Consider the following 27934-nt stretch of genomic DNA (forward strand, 5'->3'; position numbering starts at 1 on the left):
CCTGGCCCCAAGCCAGGCTACTCACAGGCGCAGCCCACACATGGGGCACATCCTACACCCTCCTGTTCATTTTCCTAAAGTTAACTCTTTGTGCCCTTTACAGATTCAGCATCACAGGTTCCCCAGAACCACAGGCGGGCAGGTGCTGTACCTAGCTCCTCACACAGCCTGGCTAGGGGCAGCACAGGCTCTGCTTGTCCAACTCTGCAAGTTTTACATGTGACACTGTCAAAAAAAAAGATTGAGGGGCTCGGAATTTAGCTCAGCGGCAAAAGCGCCTGCCTGTCAGGCGCAAGGTCGTGAGTTCGGTTCCCGATACCTGAGAAAAAAAAAAAAAAAAAAAAAAAAAAAGACTGACCAATCAACTGCAACCCGAGGGAAAATCAGTAGACACACACACACGCTTTGTTTTCTATGGAAACTTGTTATTTGCCATTAAGAACTGTGAACTATACTAAGAATGAACCACCTCCTCTTCAGTAAGCTTTCTCCAGATGTGGAGGGCAGCTCCTTGGACACTGCCTGCTTACCTCAGGAACCAGCAACAAGGCAGAAAGCAGAACCCAAAGAAATAGAAATGGTCCCAGCCCTTCCCGCTGCCTGCCCCACCCATAGCCATGGTAAGGAGAGGAAGCAGGAAAAGAAAAGAAAAAGGAAATAAATTATACCTTCAACACCTGGGGCCTGGGGTGTCCTCTGCTGCCTCTGGGCAGCTGGTGCTGCCATGCGCAGCTACAGCTGAGACCCACCTTGGGCTCCTCCAGTCCTGCCTGGCTGCAGAAAGGTGCCTGTGTGGCCACCCCAGGTCCCCCATCCTTTGCTACACCTGCTAGCAGGAGGACAGCTCCTGTTCTAGAACACACAGGCCACAGTAGCAAGTTCTGAGGGCCTGGAAACCAGGGTGAGAAGGTGGTTGCTGAAATGAGCATAGCAGAGTCTGGATACTTCACCTGCAAGTGCTGGGGGCTCAGCTGCCCGGCATTTCTGAGAAAAGACATGCGCAGGAGGGTGCGCCATCCCATTGGTCAGTGTCCCAGGTAGAGAGCCACTCAGGAGCTGGCATGACAGCGAGCAGCAGCAGACAGTGGATCTCCAAATGCTTCGGCCCAAGGAGACAGAAGCCGCACTTGTGGGGACTCTGAGGACTGGCTCTAGGACTCACACCTGGTCCTGGGCACTCGACGCCTCTGGTTTCCCATGTGCCCATTCTGTGAGCTCTCTCCACCTGCTCTCCCAAGAGTAGCCCTTGGTAACCATGTTGGGCAGAGGGGATGTGGCTGAGCTCACTCTGCCCAGCATGAAGCCACAACATGGCTTTTGTTCCACACATGCCAAACTGCAGATCTTCTGGGAATGACCTGGGAAATGGCCCAGAAACTCATGTCGGTGTTGAGTAACTCCAAACAGGGCTTTAATTCCAAACCAACCACAGACCTGGTGCCCAGGAGAGCAGGGCCAAAGCCGGTGTGGGTATGCAAGGCTGGCAGTGCCAAGCAGAGAACTCCGTAAGCTCCAGGCCTGTCACACTGAGCTTCCTGCCAAGCACCTCTTCCTGTGGGTGGCCAGAGGCACACCCTGGGCTGCGTGGGCTGGCTCCAAGCATAAGGCGTCCAGGGGAGCAAAGGCCTTGGTCCCTGGGCAGCACAGGCCTCCAGGCAGACAGCATGGGCGCGGCACTTGGCAGGGGCAGACTGGGTGGATGGAATGCGGTACAGTGGCACTGAGTGCCCGAGGCAGGGCTAGGTTCTCAAAGGCGCCCCAGTGAGGGCCATGGAAAGCCGCCTGTCAACCCCAGGACCCTCAGAGGGACAAGATTTCAAAGTCTTCATCTTCTGAGTCAAAGAATCTTTCCAATCGCTCCACATCAGAAGACTCTAGAAGAAACAAGATAAAGTCTCATCACACATCTCAGGGCTCCTCTGAAGATGCCGGAAGCCAGTTCTGGGGGTGCAGACCCATGAGCACGGTTCAGCTCTGAGGCACCAGGGGGCTGGGGAGGAGAGAACAGCAGTTCACTCCTATCAAGTACAGACTAGTTGCTGAGGGCTGGGAAGGCCTGATGAGCTCTGGCCAGTGTTCCCCAAGGTCAGCACTCTGCCCTCATGCCAGGGCCCAAGGAGCTGTTCCCCATGACCCCTTGGCTCCTGGGCTGGACTGAGCCCTCGGAGAGTCAAGGACCAATGGGGCACCCAGCTCCATAGCACCTGGCAGACATTCCAGAGCAGGCAGAAGACAAGGTGCAGGTTCTGCTGTTCTGAGCTCAGGGTGAGAGGAGGGACTCGCTGCTCTCAGACCCAAACCACCCCCATGATGCCATGCCCAGGCTCACAAGAACCTGACCACTTAGAAGCCAATGGAGCACGTGGGCAGTGAGGGGCCCCGGGCCCCATGACCCAAGGGCATGCAGGTGGGGCCACCCACATTCAGGACTCACCAAGGGACAGGTTCAGGACATCGGGGCAGGCCAGGTGGGAAGGCTGCTGCTCCACAAGCTCAAACATGGGCAGGGCACCCCCAAGCAGGGACAACTGTGAAGAGACGGGTGTGAGCAGCTGCCCAGCCTCACCCATGAGTCGAGGCTGCCTCAGCATGGGGTCAACTCTGTTTCCCCATCACAGGGACAAGCCAGGCAGTTCCACACCTAGGGCTACAACAAAGCCCAGGGCAACAACACCATGTGCCAGGGAGGGAAGAGGGCAGTGAGCACCTGTAGAGGATCCCACCCTGAAATTACCACATGGCACCAGCCCCATGGTGGGCAATTGTGCTGGGATGAAGCCCAGGAACACCCCGCCCATTTAGTCAATACAGCTGTGCAAGGCCTCAGGGCACCCCCATACACACACACACACAAACACACTCCCTGTTCCCAAGAGGGTCGGCCAGGCTGCAGATGGGAGAGAAGGGCAGCAGCTACAGACCTTTTTGACTTGCTGGCACCAGTCGTTAAAGTCGTCCTCAGTCTTACAGAAAAACCCCTAAAATGAAGTGACAGCAACAGCAATGTGACCCCATGTGGCATGAGCTGCAGGTCCAGATGCAGCACAGTCCAACCACCCTTAGGGATCCAATGCAGGTCTGAAGCACAGTGCACCCCTTTCCCTCTGCCTGGCTTTACCCAAAAGATGTTAGCCTCAATGAGCCTCCTGGGAATGAAGCAAACTATGATTATGCTGGGGCGAAGAGCAGAGTGCCTCTTCCCCCTGCAGCTGAGACCTGGCCTCATCTTGGCCTCGGCCCAGGACCAAGCAGCAGAGGTAACCAAGGCCATTCTGGAGCCACGGCAGCCATGTGCTGAGAAAGTATGCCTGGGAGGGAGTGACGAGAGTCCTATGGGCAGCAGCACTGGCGAGTGCTAGGACCCGTCTGTACAGGGACCAGCTGGAAAGTCTAGTTGGACTGCAGCAACATCTTGAGGACCCTGAGCACCACCAAAGCCAGAGTCACAGGCACAGGCAGGCAAAAGACAGAACCAAGAAGGGATGGCACTGAGAAGGTCGAGCACTCCCCTCTGCTGTCACCATGAGGAAGACACAGAAACCAAGCCTGATGATGAAATACGCCTGAACGAAGCCCTGTGCACTGCCTCCCTACAGCAATGAGAATAGTGGGGCCAGCACGCTGCCTCTGTCCTTGTGCAGCCCCTGCATTTAGCACCTGCTAGTCCCCACCTGCCTGCACCTCCTGCCATGGTGCTTGGCTTTGGGTTGTTTTTTTTTTTTCTGCAGTGCTGAGGGACTGAACCCAGGCGCACTGCGCTACCAAGCAACATCCTTAACTGCCAATTTTATAGACTGAGCTAGACAGAGCCTCACCAAGTTGCACAGGCTCTCAACCCTCCCGCCTCAGCCCCCTACACAGGACTAGCTAGCTGGCTTTCTAGTTTGACCTTAGTGCAGAAGTACCACTTACTGGAAGCTACAGAGAGCTGGGCAACTCAGAAGCAGCTCCAGCTGCCGTCCTCATGCATGCCACCTCCCCAGACATCCTGGAGCTGGTATGCACGTCCCAGCGTGGCACACCAGGATTCTCATACCCACATACCCATACAAGTAATGACGTCCTAAGGCTTGGCTTTGCTTCTAGTTTTTGCTTTTACTTTTTTTTTTTTTTTTTTTGGTCTTTTTGAGACAGGGTCTCACTATGCAATTCATGCTGGCCTTGAACTCACTCTGTAGCCCAGGCTGGCCTTGAATTCACAGTGATCCTCCTGCCTCAGCCTCCAGAGTGCTGGGATTACATGTGTGCACCACCACAAATGGTTTACACGTATTGTTTTCTTTTTCTTTTTTTTGTGGTACCGGGATGGAACCTGGGGTGCTCTACCACTGAGCTAAATCCCCAGCCATTTTTACTTTGAGACAGGGTCTTGCTTAGGCTGGCCTTTGACTTGCAATCTGGCCTCAGTCTCCCAAATGGCTGGGATTATAGGTATGTGTCACCACACCCAGTGGAATTTCTTTATTGTCTCTTCCACCATCAAATTTTGAGAAGTAGCAGGTTTGCTTGAACTACATATCAACAATTTCAACCATATAATCCAAAGAATAGTGGGAAACTTGTTCTTAGGGAAGCATCTCTCAGGTGTACTAAGTAACACCAACAGAAAAATGACAGAAGCAATGCTAGTGTGGACCTGGCACATGCACTCACCACATGCACACTTGCTTTACATGCACACTCACACTTGAGATGTGCACACCAATGCACTCTGGCTGCTAACTCAGAAAGTAGCCGTCTCTAAGGAGGATCTGCAGGGCCCAGCACAGTTCATGCCATGGCCTTAGAATTCAAAACCATGAGAACAATGAATACAGTAACACAGGAATACACGCAAGAGGGAAGTGGGTCTCCTGGATCCAGGAAGGATCTGAAGCAAGAACTGAAGCCCACGGGGACAGCAAAAAGAGAAACATCAGTGAAGAAGGAGGTAGCTGGCAGAGCCTTCTCCCTGAGTTGGGACTCACTGTGTGGGAGGAACGGTTCAAACCTGTGGACACACGGTCACTCCTGGTGACCTCAGAGGCCTCCACAGAGAGATGCAGCAGTAGAAGGGAGCAGTGGATGTGAAGGACTGCACTGGCTGGGGGTGAGTGCTGAGGGCTCAGTCGTCCCTTGGGAGAAGGAGATTCGCCGGGACCCATCTTGGAGAGGGGCCAACTGAGCTCAGAACTCAGAACAACTGCTAGGTCCATCTAGCAGCTCTAAGCTGAGTTCAAGCCCGCAGAAGGTATGCTGACAGGCTGCAGGCTGAACGAGTCTGGTCTCAGTCTCATGGACAGACTCTAGCCTGAACTTCCGGGGAAATAAAGGTACAACTTGCTGAGATTATCCACTACCCTGCCATAAAGCTACTGCTGGCTTGCTGGGATAAATCAACACAGATCTGGACTCTGTCTTCACATGTTGTCTACCAGTGACAGGAGAGATGAACTGGACCTTTTTTCCCTTCTTTTTTTCTCTCTCTTGTTTTTGTTGCTGTTGTTTTTTGTTTTTTTTCTCCTTCATTATTTGATCTTTTTATATGAGTGTGAACATGGTTTCTAGTTTTGTGTAGTTGTTGTTCTGTTCTTCCTTTTATTTATTGCTTCTCTCTTTCCTTCCTAACTTCTGCACCAGTTTTCTGAAGTTTTCGTGATTCCCTTTTGTCCTTCAGCCTTGCCTCTGATATCTTCCTCCTCTTCTACCTCTCTATTTTTTACCTAACCCTTTTTAAATTTTCTCCCCTAAGGGTACAATTGACATACTAAGGACTTATACACTGAGTACAATTTTCTGGTCTGTTTTAGATTTTGCTATACAATCACAAATACAGGTCATACAGTCAAAGATGGCAAACTAATGGTTACCTCAGTTTGTCGTTTTCCACGCTATATTTGATGCTATTGTTATTGCTGACTGTAGCACTTTAGCCAAAGTGACACAATGTTCTAATCAGCTGTTCTTCCTGGTATTCCAAGACTGAGATTGCCTAAGGGTCATAGAAAATACCACGGGCCAGTGCCAAAGAACCAGGAGCTAGACCAAGCAGGCAGCAACTTCTCCTCCCCAACAAACTGAGGAGGTAGGATCTTGCAACAGACTCAAAACCCAAAATCCAGCTACACCTGGAAGACACCTGAGTAGTAGTCATTTCCAAAGGGTTCTAAATACTAGCAATAAAGCAACTCACCATAGGTAATTTATAAGCATCACCCTAGGAATTAAACTTAATAAACAAAAAAAAAAAAAAAAAAGAAGAAACAAAATTAGAACACACTTAAACAAGACACAACCCCAGACAGATAATTCACCAAAGGCAAACCCAGAGGGCAATGAGGCGGGACAGTATGAAAGCCACCTGGCCACTCTAAAATGGTGACAACAAAGTAAACAGATGAGGCTCTAGAAAAAAATCTAAGAAAAACAAAAAAGAAAAAATCAAATCAGAAGTAATTTCTCAGATAACTACAGAGATGGTGTCCACAATGAAAACCATGCTTAGTGACTCGATAGCAGACAGATAAAAAAAATAGAAGCACTTAAGAAAATGATGGAAGCCATGAATGCCCAACATAGGAAAGAAATGGAATCCATAAAACAGATTCAAGCAGATATCCAGGAGAATAAAAATTCCACTTAATGTACCCACAGCAGAAGGAACCAATGTGAGGATAGAATTTCAAATATAGAAGACAGGCTTGCAGTTAGCAATCATGAAAAGAAAGATTTCTTAAAAATAGCAAGGGATCACGAAAATCAATACAATTAAAAAAAAAAAAAGTTAGGAAAAGGGCTTTGGATTTAGCTCAGCGGCACAGCGCCTGCCTGGCAAGCTCAAGGTTGTGAGTTCAATTCCCGGTACAGGAAGAAAAACAAAAAAGAAAAGAAAAGCAATACAGTAGCTGCCAGATGATGAAAAGAAGAGTAACACAGGATTGATTTGAGTCAATGAAAAAGCAAGAGATAGCACAAATATTATAAAAAAAAAAAACTGTTCAGACATCACAGCAGAAAACTCCCCGGCAGGGAAAAATAAATTTGACATACAATAAGTGAGGCATGTAGAGCTCCAATTAGCCATGATTAAAAAAAAAAATCTACAGCCAGGCATATCATAGTGAAGGTTCCAGAAATTCAAGACAAGACAGAGTATTAAAAGCTGTTAGGGAAAAAAAAACAAATCACCTATAAAGGAAAGCCCATCAGAACCACAGCTGACTTCTCAACACAACTCTCAAGTCAAGAAGAGCTTAAAGTATTTCAAGCCCTAAAGGAAAACAACCTCCAGCCCAAATTGATGTACCCCACAAAACTATCTTTCAAAACTGATGAAGAAGTAAGATACTTCCATGACAAAGAACACCTGAGGAAATCCATGAACACCAAACCAGCACTCCAAAATGTTCTGAAGGACATTCTGGAAAGAGATAACAAGGACTACAACTCCATGAACCCCAACAGAAGAAATCCACCAGGCCAGGTAAACAAACAGGACAAAAGGGAGCCAACAACAGGAAAATAATATGACAAGGATAAGTCAATATATATCAGTTAGAACCATCAATGTTAATGGCCTCGATTCCCAATCAAAAGAAACAGACTGGCAGAGTAGATCAAGAAGCAAGATCTAACAATATGCTGCATACAAGACACATATTTAATTCAAAAAGAAATTCAAAGACTGAAATTCAAAGGATACAAAACAATATTCCATGTGACAGGAACCCAGAGAAAAGCAGGGGTAACTATTCTATTTGCAGACAAAGTGGATTTGAAGCCAAGACTGACTAAGAGAGATAAAGAGGGTCACTACATCCTTGTAAAGGGAACAATCCAAGAGGAAGAGATAACAATCATAAACATATATGCAACAAATACCAGTGTATCCAATTATATAAAACAAATATTAATAGACATGAAAAGTCAAATAAACACTAATACAATTATATTGGGATATATCAACACCCCACTGTCACAAATAGACAGATCAACTTTATCAAAAAATCAACAATGAAATATTAGAATTGAACCAAACTTTTGAACAAATGGACTTAGATGTCTACAGAATGTCCCACCCCACAATATCAGAATACACATTTGTCTCAGCTGCACATGGGATGTTCTCCAAAGTAGATGACATACTAGCTCACAGAACATGCTTAAGTAAATGCAAAGGAATTGAAATTAGCTCATGCATACTATCAGACCATAGTGCAATGAAATTGGATATCAGTATCAAAAGAAACCACAAATGCTTCATAAACACATGAAAATTAGGTAACACCCTCCTGATCAAAACCATGAGAAAACAACACTCCAAATACTGGGAAAGAGCTCCAGTGGTGCAATCAGTTAGCACACAGTACTTAAACAAATGCTGGGAAAGGTACACAAACCTCAAAGTTTCCCTCTTCATCCTAAAACAGGTTTGGTGGGGGGCAGGTGGCTGGGACATACCACAGCAATGGACGGGTCCAGTTCCCCGATGCCCATCCTGCAGGGCGGGTGCTGGCAGTGGAAGGTCTCATCAGGGATGAAACAGCCATCTGTCAACTCCACTGCCAGTTGTGTGGTATGAGGGTCCAGGTAGATGAGCTCCTCACCTGGGTAAAGTGAAGGTCAGCCAGGGAGTGGATGAGGATCATATTTAGACCCCGCATGCCAAGGCCAGTCCAACCAGACAACCCCATTGTGAAGTACAGCAGGCATGAGTTGGGGTGGGACCAGATCATAGGGAAAGGGATGCAGGAAGCCCACATGGGCAGCCAACGTATAGCACCAGGCAGAGGCACTGTGGAGACATGCTGCTTTTACACTGGCAGCCCTGCATCCACAGACACTGTGGTGGGCAAGGTGGAGCAGGAGAGGCAGCAGCGCTGCTCAGGGAAACCCTCCCAGCAATGGTGTGACCCAGACAGGTGGACCTGACTCACCAACATAGCCGATGAAGTAGTGGGCACTGTTGGGCTTCCCTCCAATGACACCCAGGGATTGGGGCATCATGAAACAGTGCTGCAGAGAGAGGATGACAAGCTGATAATCACACTATGCTCCTGGGGAGCCCAGCACAGCATGAAGGCCCTGCTCACAGCCACAAGCGGGCCCCAGGCCCAGTGAGCCAGGAGAATGAGAAGACAACCCAAAAAGATTCTGGTGGACAAGAGCCAGCCACATTATACCCAGGGTTCTGTTCAGGAAAACTTGGAGGCAGGGGCAGGAATAGGAGTAGGACACGGGAGTATGTGCATAAGGCATGCTTGGCAGACCACCAAGAGTTGCATGACTTGATGGGGAGGAGGGGCAGAGATAGGAGGCAAGTCAGATGTGCTGAGACAGGCAAGGAAAAGCAGAAGTGACAAAGGGGGTGACATGAGGGTGACAGGAGGGTAATCTGGACCCCAGAGGGCAGTCAGAGGGCTGAGGGAGAGGACAAAAACTAAGACAAGCATTTCTTTCCACATGGTGAGGACCCCATGTGACCCATGCCCTGAACTAAGTCAGGAAACTGAAGGAGGCAGCTTCACCTTTGTCTTGGTGGGAGGGCAGGGTGGGAAGGTGCACACTGAGGATGTCTGAGGGGCTAGTGGCCAGATATCCCAGGAGCTACAGGGACTTCCATCACCTCAGACCCTGCTGCTCTCCAAATGGACACTGAGGCCCAAGGGAAGTGCAGGCCGACTGCCAGGAGCAAGCAGACACAGAAGGTCCCTTTACAAAGTGGCTGAGCTCTGAGTTCTCCACACCTGAGGTAAGATCAAGGCCTTTCCTGCCTTCCTCAACTGAAGACATTCCGTATGTCACACCCAGCCTCATGGTGTGCTGGCCGTTCACCCTCCCCAAAAGCTGCCTGACCATGCCGAGTGGCCAAGGCCAGGGAGGACAATAGCCCGTCATCTACCTTCAGTGTTTCCACGTAGGCCTCATTGATGTCCGTGAGCCCCAGGCGCAGGGGAATGAGAAGCACCAGAGGTTTCCAAGGCGATGGTGACTGCCGGTTGGTGACCTCAGTTGGAGTGGGGAATCCATTGCAGTGTCGCTCAACATCAGTGGGGAGTGCAGCAGCCCCAGCACAGGGAAAGCCAGTCCTGCACAACCTCCCTGCAGGGAAAGTGAGAGGTTCAGGGCTTAGCAGAAGAGGCAGCAGCTTCCTCCAATGTGCAAACAAATCATGGTTTTGTAGTGGAAAAGGCAGTTAGAAAGGCAGGTGCAAATAAAGGTCAGACTTAGAACACATAGAAATTGTCAGAGAAAAAGGAAACATTTTCTATGCTCTGCATTTGAATCTTTGTGCCCTGAGCCAAACTAAACCTCTCCTCCTTATAAAGTACAAACATAAAATAGTGCAAGAAAAATTCACATGCACTTTTTTTGTTTGTTTGAGACAGGGTCTCACTCTGCAGTTCAGGCTGGCCTTGAGCTCACTTTGGAACCCAGACTGGTCTTGAACTCCCAATAATCCTCCTGCCTCAGCCTCCCAAGTGCTGGGATTACAGGTGTGTGCCACTACACCTGGCTCACATGCACTTAAAAAAAAAAAAAAAAAAAAAAAGAAGAAAAAGAAAAATACCCAGGTAGCCAGCAGCAGACCCAGACCCCTCTTTGGTAGATAGCAGCAGGAATAACTTTTCTCCTTCCTTTCCTCCTTCTCCTATCTGGGCACACAGTCACCACATAAACTGGGCAGGGGCCTGGTGATGGGAAGCGAAGTGGGGCCACTCCAACAGACAGCCACCTGCTGGTGGTGTTCTTGGTCAAAATGTCTAACCTGGGTCTAACTCTGAAGAAACACCCAGCATGGGGAGGGACGGAGGGAAGGAGGGAGGAAGGGGAGCAGGACAGAAATTTCTGGACTAATGGAAAATAAAAGTGGGTTGTGATTCACTGAATTTTTTTTTTTGTAGGATCGAAATTTCTCAAAATGGACAGCCAGGAAAAAAAGGACTTAAGGAGTGAAGTTGTTTTAACTTTCCTTTTACTTCTATTGGTTAACTTTCTAATCTCTAAATATACATTATTCTTTCTAAGAGTCAGTTCTAGAATTTGTTCTACTCTTTCTTCCTGAAAGAAGGTACATTCTGCCATGAGGACCCAGGGCTGGACTTCTATCTACTAAGCTCTAATGGTGCTGTTCTGGTCCTCTGTAACTTTTTTTGACTAATAGGTGTTATATATTACACTGACTGGAGGTTTTGCCTTGTTGATTCCTGTTTTGGTGGCAAAGCTCCATGGTAACAGCGCACTCTGGTGGACAAGATCTTTACTCCAAGCACAGAGCTCCACTGCCTCCATGTATGAAGAGGCATGCTGCTCAGGAAATGCAGGACACAGGTCTAACTCTATTGAGGTGAGACCAGAAGCCACTGTGGACATCCTGGCTGGCCCCCAGTGGGGCAGGCAAAAGGGTGGGTGGGTAGAGATGGAGGAGAAGGTAGTGCTGATGTCCCTCCTGCCCAGCACACTCCACACAAAATCCAAGCAGGGCCACTACCAACTACTCTCTCACTGAAGGAAAGGGCTCTCGTGCAATTTCTGTCATTGGTTTTTCCCTAACTCTTCCATATGCTATTACTGCAGTGCTGAGGACTGACTCTAGGTCCTTACTCACTATATCACTAAGCTAAATCTCTAGCCCTTTTTATTTAGTTTTTAAAATTCTGAAACAGTACTTTGTGAAGTTGCCCAGGCTGGCCTTAAACTTGCAACCCTCCCACCTCAGCCTGGGTTGTGGGGGCCAAGTAGCTGGGATTACAGGGGTAGGCCACCACACCCAGCCTTTCCACAAGCAGTTCTGAGAGATTAGGACAACAATACCCTTGCCTGGACAAGCCACTGCTTATCCAAGTTTTGTCTGTAGCTGCCCACCAGCCTGGGCAGAGATTGGCAGAGGGAAAGAAAGGCAGCTTCCTTTTTGTTTATCCTGGAGTCCTCCTGCCTTTCCAAACCTGAAGCTATCAGCAAGGCCATTTAGTACAATCCCATGCCTCCTCATCACATCACACTACGTCTCTCTACCAGCCTCAGCCATGGGTCGGATCTAATGCCATTCTTCCCAAAAGCGGGGGTCAGACATTGTGCCCATGTCTCACATGTCAGGTCTGCCTGGCCCTGGTCCTGCCAGGTAGCCTCCCGTGGCCCCAAGAGCTGCTGGGAACTCAGACGTGGGGCTCCTCTCTGACTCTACTCCTCACCTCCTGGCTGCACCCAGCTCAGGAGGACCCATAGGGCCAGATGCTGAAGCCACACACCCACTGAGCAGTGACTCTGGGAGGAGCCTGTCCCTCACCCTTCCCACCCTCTCTGAAGGCAGAGGCTAAGTGAGGGGCAGGCCAGACGTGAGCAGGACGAGTGATTTTCCCAGAAGCTGGGGAAAAAAGAGATCAAGGCACAACAGCACACTGTGTAGCCAGTTAATGAGATGGTTACAAGTATCTATGTTTTTTGGAAACACAGTCTCCCTACTAGGGTGACTGTGGCCTTGAACTCAAAGTCATCCTGACTTAGCCTCCTAAATGCTAGATATTATTTTTGAAAAGCATTTAAAAAACAATGGGAAAAAGTATGCCACAAAGCTAACACAGCGCCAGGCGAGGGGTGCACTCCTGTCATCCCAGCTACTTGTGAGGCTTCCAAGTTCAAGACCAGCCTCAGAAATTTATCGAAACTGTTCCAAAAATTCTAACTATATGCTGGGGATGTAGTTCAGTAGTAGAGTGACAAAGGGTTCCACCTAGTACCCAAAACAACAACAACATAATGTGAAATGTCTGAGTAGTAAAATCAGTGACTTTCTTTGTATTTTTAATTGTTTAAAAGTTTTAAGAACTAGAATAGGTTAAAAGGCAGAAGGAAGAAACACTTTGTTATAAGTTCATCAACTATGAAAGGGGAGCCTATGACCATGTCAGATCCCACTCCTGCCTGAGACACTGCTGACAACATTGCCCAGGGGTGAAGAAACAAGACCGAGGCCAGGCATGGCATGCTTATGATCCTAGCACTCTGGAAGCAGAGTCAGGAGCTTATAATCTGGAGCCTATCCTGGACAACTTAGTGAGACCTGTCTCAAAGTAAGCATAAAAAAAGGCTGGGGATGTAGCTCAATGTAAAGGCCCTGAGGTCAACCTCCCACTATGCAAAAAGAAAAAAGGAAAAACAACGAGACAGAGGGGCCCTATCACTCAGGCAGTGAAATGACATGTCTGTGGTCTGATGGGTACACAAGTGGCGCATACTGCAGCCATACAGGCCAGACCCATTTCCACTGCCTGTCTATGCACCGCTAGGGCCATGGCTCTCTGTGAGTCTTTCATTTTTCTTTTTTATTTTTTGCAGTAGTAAGGCTTGAACCCAGACCTTTTTTGATTTTTTGAGACATAGTCTCACTTAGCTGCCTAGGCTAAGTTTGAGCTTGCAATCCTCCTGCCTCAGCCTGGATTGCAGGTATGTACCACTCCACCCAGCTCAATGACTTTTTCTTATGCAGAACTGGGTTGAAGGTAATGACAGGACTCCAACAAAACTAGTTTGAAGCAGCTCTGAGAGCTCCTTGGAGAAGGCTTTGAGGCACACAGCACAGTACGCACTGTGGAAGGGGCAGAAGCGTTCAGAGCTTGCCTGATGAGCCGGCCCTTACAGATGGTAACCTCCCCAGACATCCTTCTATGGGCCTGCCACCCAGACAGCTGAGTGTGTGGGGTGGGTCAGAGCATCCCTACATCTCAGTGGGGTGTGTGAACACACACAGAGGCACTCAGCCAGCATCCCTGCGAGAGTTAGCATGTTAAGCTGTTAAGTGCAATATACCTTAACATGTTTATTTGGTTTTGTTTTGATTACTGGGGATTGTCACACTGAGCTATATTCCCAGACCTTTTTTATTTTTTTCTTCCATATAGGGTCTCCCTAAGTTGCTACATTCCCTGGGCTGGGGTTGAACTTGCAATCCTTCTGCCTCAGTCTCTCAGAGTGCTGGGATTACAGCCATGAACCACCACACCCATTTTGTTATTTTTTTAAGACAGGGTCACATCAGTCAGGGGTATAGCTCAGTGGCACAGTGCCTGCCGGGCAAGCACGAGGTCATGAGTTTGATTCCCAGGACCAAAAAAAAAGGGTCACATCATGTGCTAGCCTCAAACTCCTACAGTCCAGTGATCCTCTGACCTCAGCCTCCAGGGGGCTGGGATTAGAGGCATGCACCACTGCTTCAAGCTCTAACATAATTGTGAGAGAGAAACAAAAAACTGACAGGTACCAAGTAACTGGCCACTCAAAATGGCCTGGGCTCCTCCCTTCAGGTGGTTTCCACACAAACCCTGTACCCTGCTCTGCTCTAACTCACAACTCTGCAGGTCATGCTCCTCTTGGGGCCCAGCAGGGAAATTCGTATCCCCACAAGTCATCCTCCTCCTCACGAACAGAAAGCTGGGAACTTACTGATCTCCTCCATCACTACAGTATTGTCCATCGCTATGTGAACAGCCAAGGAGCTCCACGTATCGAATACAGCAAGCTTCCTGCAGGAGGAAGGCAGGACAGCACACTCTGAGTGTCTCAAACCCAGATGCTTCCCCTCACACTTGCCACAGTGGGTCTCAACAGAGTGCCCTCCCAGGGAAGAGGGTGAGGCTCAGACAGGAGAGCTGAAAGGGGCTCTGCTCCTCCACACCAGTTCCCCAGTTGCCCTTCATGAACAGAACTTGCAGGCATGTGCACGCGCGCGCACGCACACACACACACACACACACACACACACACACACACACGAAGTCCTGGGGCACAGTGAGGAGGGAGGCACAGTACCCTACCAAGCACTCTCTGAGGGCAGCCCGGAGTGGAGTCCTCTCAGAGACACCCAGGAAGAGCCCTGCAAAGGAACAGGGGCTGCAGGTTCACATTCCTGCAGCACATGCATGGAAACTTGAGCCACTTCTGGGCATGCACTATACAGAGGACCTGCTACTCAGTGAGATGAGAAGCAAGAAACCATTCCAGGCACAGCAACAATGCTCAGGCCCTGAGCTGCAAGGACCTGTTGTGTCTGGGGACAGAAAGAAAGAGCAGTGCCTGGAAAGCCTGGAGGTATACAGGACAGTGGCCTACCTAGCTGTTTCCTCTGCCCTCAGCCAGCTATGGGGGTGAGGACACCCCAAAAGACAAGGGACAAAGCAAGACCTGCCAGGGCCGGCCCCTGTGGAAAGCAGACCACAGGGGGTGTGGTAAGGGTCATGCAGGAACCCTGAAGAAGGGACGGGAGTCGGGAGAAAGAGCTTTGGCAGTCAGAGCACACAAGGACCTGAGGCAGCAGCCTGCAGGGAGTAAAGATGCATGCACCTCAGCAGGGCATCAGTGTGCGGCACAGCTCAGGCAACCAGGAACCTGAGATGGCTCAGAGCCAGAGAGATGACTGCCAAAGACTGTCAATGATTGCCAAAGCTTACAGAAACAACTCTACTACTTCAAAGAGAGAAGAGAATGACGAGGAGATAGGGCCAGAAAGCAGGAGAAGGAAGACCAGTCAGCAATGGGACACAGCTCAGGTGGTGAGAGAGAGGAGATGCAGACGAGTAGAGATGCTGGCCTGCATGTGGTCCCTGTGCAGAAGCAGCAGATAAGGAGGCTATGAGCCCTGAGGACCCCCAAGAGGGGCTGCACACGCAGAGAGCTGTTGTTCAGGGTGTAACTTAGGAGCTGTCCCTGCAGACCCACAGGTCAGAGAGGAGGAACAAGCAAGAGCCAGAGGAGGCCAGAGGACAACAGGAGCAACAAGGCCAACAGACGGAGTGGTATGGCTGAGAAATGGTCCAAGCACCCATGCCAAGGGCTGCCGCTGGTGGACAGGATGACATATGGCTCTGGACACAAAAAAAGCACAGATGGCAACCCTGACATGACTACTCAGAGTATAGGAAGCACCATGAAGGAGGAGAGGAGTGGACCACACGAGCAAGCTGAGGCAGGCCAAGCCTGGACAAGGACTCTGAAGGGGACAGACAGGCCAGGTCATGGGGATAGTGAGATGTAGCAAGTCAGATATAAGAGAGAAGGAAGAGTCCAGGAGGAAGCAGGTTAGAGGAGCTGGATGCAGACAGGGACTTTCCAAGGGGAGTAGGCTGGGGTGAGACAAGAGGTATTTCACAAACAGCAGGGGTGGGCACCATGAGACCTGAGTGGAGCCACAGCTGCCCACTTGGGCTTCAGGGAAAGCCACAGCAGAGAGAGACTCGGGAAACAGCTCAGTCAGCAGGAACAGGAACAAGGCCCTGTGTGGTGCCTCCTGGAGCACCAACCCAGAGGCCCCCAGAAGGGTTTGGGCTCTGGGCACACAGCCACAGGGAGAAGTGCACCAGGCCATAGGACTCTGAAGGGCAAGGGCCAAGAAGTGGCCAGTTCCTGGCAACACAGAAGGAGCCATTTCAGAGGGACTGGTGCTGGAGCAAGGGAGGCGCAGTGCCCTCAGGACAAAGGGCCAGTGCAGACGAAGCCCAGACACTGGAGCATGTAGGAAGGCAGGAGCCTCTGACAGGCCCAGAGGGGAAGGGCCACAGCACAGTCACAGACAGCCAACAGAATTGCCACGGTTCCAGATCAGCTTCCACTTCCGGATCATCAGAAACCACCACTACAGATGGACCCAACGGCCTATTCCTGTGAACACGACCTAGGTAAGACACTCATTTCATAGAAAACATAAATCCCACAACCTGGTAAAGCCATGTCACCTCTAAGGACCTTCCTGAAGCCCCCGTCCTCCTTGTCAATGAGGGTTTAAGAGTGTAAACACCAAGGGAAACGGGCTACCCAAAGGAGCAGGCAGGCCGCAGCTCAGCACGTACTTGAGGACCTGGGCGACAGTGTTCGGGCCATACCACTGGCCGATGGACTTTCCTTCGCCAACTCCCATTTGCGCTGCAGGAAGCAGATCCAGATTAGCAACATGCACCCTTCCCAGGCCTCCAACACCTCCTCCTACCCACTCCTAAATGTGATGTGGCAGCAGAAAACACTTCACAGGAAGGCCCACACAGGACGCCCACCCTCCAGGGGGTGCCTGAGTGAGACTTAGAAAGGAGGGATGGGGAAGGGCATGTCTGGAAGCCCTAGCCACTCAGCTCTACACTTGGTCCTTCCATGGGGGGTAAACAGTGCTCAAGGCTGCCTGCTATGCAGCTGCTTGGGACACTCAGCTGCACCCACCCAGACCAGAGCAGCCCCAGAGACCCAAGGCTGCCTCTGCGTGGAGTCAGCCCACCTATCTGGTGGATGGAGTAGTAGCTGTCCTTCCTGTCGAGGAACGCATTGAGGACACTGAAGTAGCTGTCAGGCTGCCTCTTCCGCTGGGCCCACCTCCAGTCTATTGGGAACAAATACAGGGTTAGTATGACCATAGGCCAGAGAGATGTGTCTGGCTTTACACAGTGCTCAAGAGTAAGACAGACCCAGTCAACCTTCTAAAGTTAAAAGCAGGCCGGGGATGTAACTCAGCAACATAAGTACCTGCCTGCCTAGTGCAAGGTCCTGAGTTCAATTCCCGGCACCAAAAAAAATAAAAAATAAAAAAAAAATAAAGTTATAAAAGCCAAACATTCTAGGATTTCAACTACATAAATACTAATGCATCAAAACAAACTGACAGGCATTGGGGATATAGCTCAGCAGCATAAGCACCTGCCTGGCAAGTGCAAGAACCTCAGTTCAATTCCCAGTACAAAAAACTCCCTAAAAATAAAAACAAACAGACATCAGAGAATACTTTCAGTGGCTTAACAACTTCTAAAGAAATAAACATCAGCATTCTTTAAAGTCAGCCTTTCCAATCAATGAAAACCTATGGTCTCACCTGTAATGTGCTTTAAACATCCCTCAAACCACAGTCCCTTGCCCCCAGCATCCCTCACTACACTTGCATGCTGACTCACCTCGGCCTAAGTGCCGGCACACCAGAGCCTGTGCGAAGATCATCTGTCCACACCGCAGCATGCAGCCCCAGCCTGTGTCAGAGGTGGGGCCAGTTCCCCCTGTTGCAGCAGACAGAAAAAGGGGCAGTCACCATCAGAAGCCCACAGATGTTCCACACCAGGGGCACCAGCCCTTCACATGTTGCTCAGTCTCAAAATTTGCACACTTGAGGACTTAGAAATGCAAGGGCCATGTCTGCTGACTCACAAACCCTTAAGAAGTGCAAGGGTATGGGACAAGTCACCCACAGGGCAACAGGACTGTCTGAAAACATAGGAACAGACAGTACCCCATGGCCAATCCAGAACCACCATGTTCAACAAGGACCGTTTCCCAGCTACTAGATAGGTCAAGATTCAAAGGACAGTAGTGTCCCTGATTTGGGCAGTGGCTGGGCAACAGTGGTCAGGAATTACTTCTGCCCTTCAGGCACATGTGCCCAGGCCCTGCCATTTCATGTCCATTACCAGGCCCAGGGAGATGGAAGACAAGCACTGTGGAACTATAGGAAACATCCCATGGCCATGACAGGAAACCAATGGAATAGCATGCCAGGAGGAAAAGCGAAGGCAGTGGCTGAGACAACAGTCAGAGCAGGGGGACCACAGCCCCTTCTGCACATGTCAGGACCTGAAGCCCTGCCCCCAGACCAGGGGAGCTGTGTACATCCACAGCCCAGGCAGCAGCCCAGCCCTCCCCACACCATTTCTTGGACAAAACATCCCCGCAGGGCATAGGCATGTTCAGCTGCAGGCCTGCAAAAGGAGCTCTACCCACAGTGGTTCATCCCCAACCTCTTCTCTTCCACAGCGGGCCAAATAGTAAAAGGTTTCTCTCAGGCCATGGTTCCCTGCCCAGAGCCTAAAGGTCAGCACCAGGGCCACACAGAGATCAGGCCAAGAGAAGGGTGAGCTGTGCATCTGTAGAACCACACCTGACAAATCACATCACCAGACACTAGTTGTGGGTCTTGCTTCCCTGAATGCCAGGCTGCCGTGTCTACTTCACTTCCAGCTTGCTGTGGGAAAAGGATGAAATGCTATCCAAAGGAGGCACCAATTCATGACCTGGCCATGGGGTGGCACAATGTCAGCCCAGTCCCTAAGATTAGACTACACAGGCAAGGCTGAAAGCTGGTCCCCAACTTTCATCTACCTTCAGGGCACACAGCAAGAATCAGCTTACATAAAAAATGTCAATTCACCTTGTCCTTGTCTCCCCACAGCCAAGTATACACATGCTAGAAAAGACAGAGGAAGAGCAAGGCTTCCAGATATCCCAGACCTGTATGAAACCAGTGTGCAGTCAGACATGAGGCACACATTCAAATATACAAGCTGCCTGAAGGCTCCTGAGTAGGGTGCTGCCTCACTATGGCCAACATTGTTTCCTATTTCACTCTTTTGTATACGTTTAAAGTTGTTACGGAGAATGGGGACATAGCACAGTGGTACAGCCCTTTGCCTAGTGTGCACAGGGTGCTCAGTTTTATCCCCAGCACCAGTAATAACAAACAAACAAAAATAAACTGCAAACTCCATAAAACATAGCCATGACTCTGATGGAGCAATGACTTATAGAAGAAAATGCATTCTCCTGCTGGGATGAACTGCCTGGGTGTGAGTCCACCAGCTGAGCCACTGCTGGGAGGGAGACCCTGGTCAATTTATGAGGGGAGGGGAACAAAGGTCTGCCACTTGGAAGCCTCCCTCCTTGCTGCCGTACAGTCGAGTACTCACCAATGGCTGGGAAGTTTCTCCTGTATGTAAACCACAGTCTGGACGCCACATCGGATAAGATCTCATCCTTCTCTAGGGTTGTTCAAAAGAGGAAGACACAGAGCCTTCAGTTTATAAGCTAGATACCACAGGAGAGTTAGCAGATAGCAGGCAGAGCAGAGCAGCTCCAATATGGCCAATACCTGTGAAGATGCTATATTTTCTGCCCAGGATCCAAACAGGCTCAGAAGTCTCAGGAAAATCCTCAAACTCAGCAAACCGGAGCGTGTCATAGGTAAGAGTGGCTGTGGAAACAAAAGACAGATGTCTATCGACTTTTATAATCACACAGAACAATACCAGAGCACTCAACCTTTGCATTTTTGCACTAGAGGAGAGTGCAGGAGTAGGCTCTTCCTAGGGAGTGCGCACCCATGTCCCCATAGCGATAAAGTCCCTGTGGGTACCTAGGATGGTACAGAGGAGAGCTGACCACTGAGGGGAAGAAGGAAGAGGTTACCCAATTCATGAATTCAAATGTTTTAGGTCTAGAACATTTAAATCCTAAGGGACGAAAGTCAAATGAAGCCACACTGTTGTTGTAGACCCAGGAACCACAGATGTACATAGCATTCTACGGTCTACCAAATGTCACCATGGCAGCATATTCAAGGGTGCTGTGACAACCATGAGAGCCACTGAGCTCCTGAAAACAAAGATTCTAGTCCACCCTCTTTTCTTGGTTAGGAGCAGTTAACCATAGAGGAAAAGAGAGCTACTCCAATGAGACACTGAGGGACAAACACTGTTGTAACATCCCCAATGGAGCTGGGTGCCAGAAGCCCTAGAGACAAAGTCTGGACCAAGTTTTCACTTTGACACTGCTAGTGAAAGGCACCGTCACTACCAGTCTCCACAAAGCAATACCCCATAGTCTAAGGAAGGAGCTGGCCACAGAGCTATGTCATCCACCTATTATGCCAATGAGCCCTGAGTGCCACACCTATTCAATTTCAACTAAGAACCTAGGAAACTGGGCAAGGTGGCACATGTCCATAATCCCACCTACTGGGGAGACTGAGGCAGGAGGGTCACAAGTTTGAGACCAGCCTGGGTAATTCAGCAAGATCCTGTCTCAAAATAAAATTTAAAAACTACTATATGCTGGGCGTTGTGATTTACACCCACAATCCCAGCATCCAGGAGGATCATAGTGAGTTGGAGGCCAGTCTGGACTACATAGTGAGACCCTGTCTCAAACAGAACAACAACAAAAAAGCTCATCCTTCCCCTTGTTCTGCACAAAAACGCAGCTTTCCAACCAATTTGTATTGGCCTTGAATAAACTGATACTGTGGCTAACTTAAGCACCCTACTGGAGTGCTGCTAAGTACCCCTGCTGTGGACTACAAGGCATAGCTGATGTGCAGCCCCCCAAGAAAGGCAGAGAGCAGGGTGCCACCTCTTGTCATTGATGGCTGGGGTTTAAATCCTGGTTACAGGTCCCTGGGCCATTTACTTAACTTCTTTTCTTTTTTCTTTTTTTTTTTTTTCCGGTCTTTTTTTTTTTTTTTGAGACAGGGTCTCGTGCAGTTCAGGCTGGCCTTGAACTCACTTTGTAGCTCAGGCTGGTCTCGAACTCGCAACAATCCTCCTGCCTCAGCCTCCCGAGTGCTAGGATTACAGGCGTGCACCACCACGCCCGGCAATTTACTTAACTTCTAAGTGTGACAATTCCTCATCCATAAAATGGGATAATGACAAGACAGCTTCACTACATGCCTGAGAAGCTTCCCTGAAAGACTTCCTATGAGGTCCCAGCCGCAGACAAAGAGGCACCAATGTCAGCTCCTGTCATTTATATCAAGGATGCAGACCCACAAGGGACTACACCCAGCAGGCTTACGTGGAGAAAGCTAGATTCCAGTCACAGGCTGAGAAATACTGGAAAGCGTACCCCAGCAACTCCTGGGGGCACCTGGCCTATCGCTGCCTTGCCTGAAGCACTGCCAAGGCTTCCCAAGCCCCACAGTGGGCCCTGAGGGACACAGACTAGGCCCAGAGGGTTCTGTCCAGGAGCTTCATTATTGCATGTTTTTACCAGCCTGCATTCAGAAACAGTGTCCTCTGGGCTACTTGGAGATCATAAATAAAGTACAAGTTTACTTCTATTTTTTAGAGAAGACTGTTCCTTGCATATGATTATCAAAACTAAAACTAAATTGGGGGAACTAGAGTTGTGGCTAGGTAATAGAATCTTTGCCTAGGAAGTACAAGGCCCTGGGCTTAATCCTTAGTCACTGTAAAACAAGACAAAACAAAACTAAGTAAGGATGAATTAAAGCTCATGCCTATCTTTTGAAGAAGCTGAAAGACACTGTGACAACCCTACTGTTTTAAACTACCTCATGTCTTTAAAAATCACTGCTGTACTTTATTGGCTCGGTACACTCAATTAGACTTTATCTAATATGTAGACTCAAACCCAGAAAGTTACTCTCATGGGAAAAGGAGGCAAAAATCCTGTAAAATTCTAACTTACAGCACTACAAGACAGCAAGTCCAATCTTGCTGAAACACTCTCCTTGTGTCTGAGCCCCTTCCATGACACCAGCTTTAAATGAAGCTACTTTATCTGCTAAAGCACTAGGTGGCCAGGAGTGCTCTGGACGACACCTCTGAGACCATGACACAGGACGTGGCACATACCATCAGGGAAAGGAACTTACCAAAACCAGGAAACTGAGAAACTATGATAACCAGCTTCCCATATGAAATACATAAATAATAAAGGAAGGACACGTACACATAAGGAAGAAGAGAATAGCTCACTCTGAAAGCAGGGTCACAATCTCTGGGATCCTCTGAAGGTGAGAATCCTTAACCTCGAAGCAGCATGGTGCAGAGCATGCACATTTCTTAAGGTTATTAGCAAACTTTATAGGCGAGGGAGCCGACTTCAGAGTGAAGGTAGTAAGAAGTACCTTATTAATCTCAAATAGATCACAGAATCTCTTAGTTTAATTTTGAAAATTACAGGCTTCTTGAATTAATAGCCAGCTTGGGGATGAAGAAACACAACAGAACCACACTACCCAGACGCAATCACAGCTCAAAGAAACAGTACCCATCCATCCATCCTCTAAGACATAGAGAGGATGTGTCTCTCCCCGCTCTTTCCCCTCCCTCCCTCTCTCTTTCCTTCTCTCTCTCTCCTTCCTTCTCTCCTTCTCTCTCCCTCCCTCCCTCTCGTTCTCTCTCCCTCCCTCTCCCTCCTTCCCTCTCTCCTTCCCTCTCCCTCCCTCTCCTTCTCTCTCTTCCTCCCTCCCTCTCCTTCTCTCTCGCTCCCTCCCTCTCTCCTTCTCTTTCCCTCCCTCCCCCTTCTTCTCTCTCCCTCCCTCTCCCTCTTTCTCCTTCCCTCTCCCTCTCTCCCTTTCCCTTTCTCCCTCCCTCCCCCCCTTCTCCCTTACTCCAACCACCACACTGTACCCTCTTCAGACCTGTACCTCTCTGCACCCTGGAGGATGAAAAACCATTTCAAACAGAGTGGAGTGGTGGTCCAGGGCCTAGTTTGCAGCCTGGGGTCTAAGGCCATCAGCAACCAGGCATGCAATCCTCCTAAACTGGTAATCTTTATATGCTCAGTTTTCTCACTGGTGAAATGGAAAGAGCTCTAAACCATACAGGGAGCAAAGACACTTTCACGGCCAGCCTTCGTGAATTCCTTCTGAAATGGGTGCTATACCACCACATTATACTCACAACACACTATAATATGTGTGATATGTGTGAGGGGCAATGCCCAGGGCAATACAAACAAACCAAACCAGACATGTGAGTTTCTTTATCAAAACCAAACCCAATGTAATACACTTTCCTGAAAAAAGAGCTGTGACTCCATTTAGAGAGAAGCCAGCCATGTCACTGCTCAGGTGGGCTCAGATGTCCTTGAGCTCACACCCCAGACAGTCAGCAACAAGGATCTGTGGGCCTGCAGTGATTCCCACTGCAAGAGCAAACAGGATTTCTCACTGTTTTGTGCCCACAAGAACCCCACCTGAACTGGAGGACAGAAGGCAATGCACATGGCCCACCTTACAGGGCACACTCACAGGTCCTGTTGAAGAGGAAGATACTGTGAGGTGCCACGGATGAGACTTCTCCCAGATAACACAGGCTGAGGCTGTGGGCCAAGCTATTGAGCTCCTTGACCTTCTGGGTCTTACTTTAAAAGTAGAAAGGAGATAATTTTCAAAATAACACCTAACTTCTGATTTCTATTAAGCTTTCATATGAAGACAGACAGCCTACTTGCTAGTCTCAGCTTCTCTAGCCTCACTCTCTTTGCCCATGAAATGGGGCAATACCAGCAGCTCTGGCCAGCTACAAAACTAAAGCTCACAGCCACTGGTGTTTACAGAGACTGACCAGCTCGAGGACATTACTCTCTCGGTTCCTCTCAGACTGCAGTCAACAGCCTCTGCAATTCTCCAGAGGTTCCCTAGTCCCATTTCACAGCCTTCATCATAACCTCATTATCTTTACATGCCACCTCCTGTCACTTATGAAGCAATACACGTGGCTCCTGAGATAGAGACAAGCCTTGAGGAGAATGCCAGTCTCCTGACTCCTAGACAAGGATGATAACATGATATTACATGACATGCAAGAGAAGTATGACAGCAGGTGAGGCACCTCTAGAACGGACAACACCTCCAAAGAAGTCCCTATGCGGTCAACTGCACCCAAGGGGCTTGATTTTTTACACCCTCTTTTTGGAACTTCTGTCATCACAACTGGAAGAAGAAGCAGAAAATGTCCGCTAACATGGTTAATTCTAACAGGAAAAACAGCAATGTGATTTAATATCATTAATCTGGTAGAGAGACAAACAGAGAATTGTCCTCAATGAATTCAACTAACTTCTCTCCACTCAATACTAACCACACTATTATTCAAGCAGGGAGAACTACAAAAAATGTCCAGTCAATAGATTTCTTCTTACTGTGATGCATCCATTTTGAAAGATTCTCCTCAAGGATATAAATCAATTCAGCAGATAGGGTCTCCCCTTCCTTGAGAAAACTAAGCTTAAGATAGCAACTTGCACATAGAAGGAGAAGAAAAAGAAAGTAAAAACTTTAAAAACAGTGCTAGAGTGAACACACTGGATGGAATGTCCACATTAAAACCCACCACTCTGCAGCAAGCAGACTTTCTCAGTCACGGACATCATATGCTACTAGGCCAGACTTAACTATGCACAATCCTACAAACTAAAATTCTCATACAGGCTGGGTATCCTTTTAGTCAAAATGCTAGAGACCAAAAGTGTTTCTTCTTTTGGATTTTTCAGATTTTAGAGTATTTTCATATACACAATGAGATACCTTGTGCATGAGACCCAAACCAAAACATGAAATTCATTTATACTTTATATACACCTTGGACACACAGCCTAAAATATTTGTATAATACTACTAGTAAAAGGGGCTGGGGATTTAGCTCAGCGGCAAAAGCGCCTCCCTGGCAAGCGCGAGGTCGTGAGTTCGGTTCCCGGTACCGGAGAAAAACCAAAAAAAAAAAAAAAAAAATACTACTAGTAAAAAAGACAAGTGTATTTTGACCACAACCCGTCTCATGAGGTCAAGTGCGGAATTTCTCCACTTGTGGCATCATGCTGATACTCAACGTTTTTGGGTTCTGGGTTAGGGACGCTGAACCTGTAGCAGGGGAATGTGTAAATTATTAATTCAAGTTCTGCTCCACTGACTACCAACCATTTGCCAGATACAATGTGCCCTACACAGAACACTGGTGCTGTCGCCAGTGAATGAACAGGGTGGATATTTACATACCAGTACCTGAGAGCTCTTTGAACCAGAAGCATGTTTTTACAGACAGTGCTAGGGGACTGGTGTAGAACACAACCAAACTGTGCCTGCCTGCCACTTTCCGGACCTCCTCATGCCAGCAGCCTGGGCTCTCTGCCTGGCCTCCTCTTATCTACTCACACTCAGATCTGGGAAAACCTCATCCAATGTGGCTTCCTGCACATCTTCAGCCAAGCCTATTCCCTGAGCTGCAAGCCTGTGGCCTAACGCCCTCCTGGACACAGCTACACAGACATCTAGGCATCCACATTCCACAAGGAGTTCAAACAATGCCCACCATGCCTGAGCTCCCTGCTGGTCCTAACTCAGCCAATAAACCCTGATGCCATTGGTCACTCCTCCCTCCGTGCTACCCTCCTCCCAGCTTTCTATCCATAAACAATGCCTGTCTCAACCTTCACAACACATCAGAATCCAACCTCTTCTCCCCATCATGAACTAAGTCTCCAGCATCTCTTTGCGAGGCTTATTAACTGGTCTCCTTGCTTCTGTCCTTGTCCCTCTACAGTACGTTCTCAAAAGAGAGCCACAGCAGGTCTGTTAAACATCAGTCTGATCATGTTACTGCTCTCAAAACCTCCCAAAGGGTCACCATCCTATTCAGAATAAATGTTCGAGTGTTCACTGTGACCTAGGAAGGCCTCACAAACAGGCCTAAGTTACCTCTCTGCCCTCAGCTCCTGCTTCTCTTGTCCTGCTCCTAGACAGACTGACCTCCTTGGTGCTCCCAGTTCAGCTCACTTGTCCCTTCTCCTGCCACACTTGTAGGTGTTGGTAAGAACGTAACCTTCAAAGTGATACCTCTCTTGGGTGTCCTGGTTACAATTTCAATCCCCTTCTGCATGCCCCCCACTGCTCTCCTACACAAGCCCCACACAGTGCTTGCCTACCCAGGGTCTCCCCTCCAGAACGTTAGCTGTCTCCAGACAGTGGTTCTCTTTTATTCACTTCTCTTGACCCAGAATCTAAAACAACACACCGCACACACCTGGCACTCAATAAAAAAATGTAGCCTATGGAATGAACTATAATAACAACCAAGAACTATATTACACATAGTTAAGAATGGCAGAATCTTCAAGGACTCCAAGGATTAGTGGAGGGCAGACGATTTACCTTCCCTAAAAGGTTGTTCAGCGGAATGTTAGAAGGAAAACTGCCCTATCATACCCTAAAAAACATCATGTTTGGTTTTACCAGCAACAGAGGTCTTCAAAAGCGAACACCTTTCTATTTTGATTTTTCCAAGTACCAGAATTCTGTGTACTATTAAGGTATCATTATGTGACTATAAAATTGTATTCTTTAATATGATGACTTTCACATTTAAGGTAATCTGATCAACGTTAAACTGTTTTCCACTTTAACCGTATTCTTCATATGAACAGCCTTAGGTATCCAACAATAATACCTAAAAAGAAAGTGGATAAGCAAATAATTCTATTCCTTCCTCACCCCGCCAAGCAAACAGCACCACAGTGTTTGATATTCATTCTAAAACTTTACAAAATATACAATGTCCCAGGGTAGTCAGCGTTCCTGCTTCTTCCAGCCATGTAACACATGGAAGTGAGGAGATCTAGAAATCACTAAAGGCTAACTATACCTAGTCCTAAGCAAAATCTTAGTAACTTTGTACTGCAAAGATCTTTGTAACTTTCTACCGCCAGTAGAAGAAAAACAAACCAAAGGCGATACCATTCAAAATGACAAGCAGAATTAACCCAGATCGAAATCGTTTTTTACACATAAGGAGACACTTTTAGGAAGGCAAAGCAGTGCCTACCAGAAATGAACAATAGCCGCTGAAGAATAAACAAGCGAGTCCGTGTACAAATGTTCTTAGGGCTATGAGTAAACGATGCTTTGGGCACAGAGTTGTCTCCAAAGTATACTGCCAGCAAAAATGAAGAACAACTCCGCGACCACAAGCTGCCCCCGCAACACAGTTTTAAGAACTCGGGAAATTAAGCTAGGGTGGGAGAGACTCACTGCCTTTTCGGCGCATTTTGGTTTGGGTCACCTTCTGGACATCAAAGTCAAAAATAAAAGATGTGCATGTCGCGAATCCCAGAGCTCCGCCGGTAACTTCATTGAGGTTGAGCTCCGCGTCCTCGCAGAGCAGGCTCGCTCCGCCGGGCCGAAACGGCCCGGGCCTCCTCGCCCGCCGCCCTCCTGCGCGCTCCCAGCCTGGGCGCTGCCCACGGGCCAAGGAGCGCCGGCCGCACCGGCGACTGGCGTCAGCGCATGGGGTGGGGAACAACAGGGGTAGCCGGTCCAGCCGCCCGCCCGTCCGCGCGCCCACGAGCGCTGTCTCGTCCCGAGGACCCCGAGCGAGCCGTGGACTGATAGGAAACGCCGCCAACCGAGGCCAGGCACCCA

The 27934-nt window shown here is 48.8% G+C and overlaps 1 protein-coding gene across 2 annotated transcripts; it reads right to left on the minus strand.

Annotated features, from left to right (window-relative positions):
• Positions 1-404: 404 nt before the first annotated feature.
• Positions 405-27934, minus strand: Atg4b (autophagy related 4B, cysteine peptidase). Of its 2 annotated transcripts, XM_005411119.1 has the most exons (13): positions 27545-27934; positions 19862-19963; positions 19680-19751; positions 17901-17999; positions 17234-17335; positions 16818-16890; positions 14419-14498; positions 9881-10080; positions 8916-8994; positions 8440-8585; positions 2922-2978; positions 2435-2528; positions 405-1874 (listed from the first exon to the last, which is right to left on the minus strand). In XM_005411119.1, the coding sequence occupies exons 1-13, from the start codon at positions 27558-27560 to the stop codon at positions 1801-1803; spliced, it is 1194 nt and encodes a 397-aa protein (XP_005411176.1). In that variant the 5' UTR covers positions 27561-27934; the 3' UTR covers positions 405-1800. The 2 variants fall into 2 exon arrangements, with proteins under 2 accessions (XP_005411176.1, XP_013363542.1); XM_013508088.1 differs by lacking the exon at positions 27545-27934 and having other exon boundaries at positions 19680-19783.

This window comes from Chinchilla lanigera, unplaced genomic scaffold, assembly GCF_000276665.1.
Source record: "Chinchilla lanigera isolate Chin_1 unplaced genomic scaffold, ChiLan1.0 scaffold00141, whole genome shotgun sequence".
NCBI classification, from domain to species: Eukaryota; Metazoa; Chordata; class Mammalia; order Rodentia; family Chinchillidae; genus Chinchilla; species Chinchilla lanigera.

Excerpts from the sequence above, each read along its gene's own strand:
- Atg4b (XM_005411119.1), bottom strand. Across the intron at positions 18,000-19,679 it reads GAGAAACTTCCCAGCCATTG|GGGGAACTGGCCCCACCTCT; the intron begins GTGAGTACTCGA and ends CTGCTGCAACAG. Across the intron at positions 8,586-8,915 it reads CTACTTCATCGGCTATGTTG|GTGAGGAGCTCATCTACCTG; the intron begins GTGAGTCAGGTC and ends CACTTTACCCAG.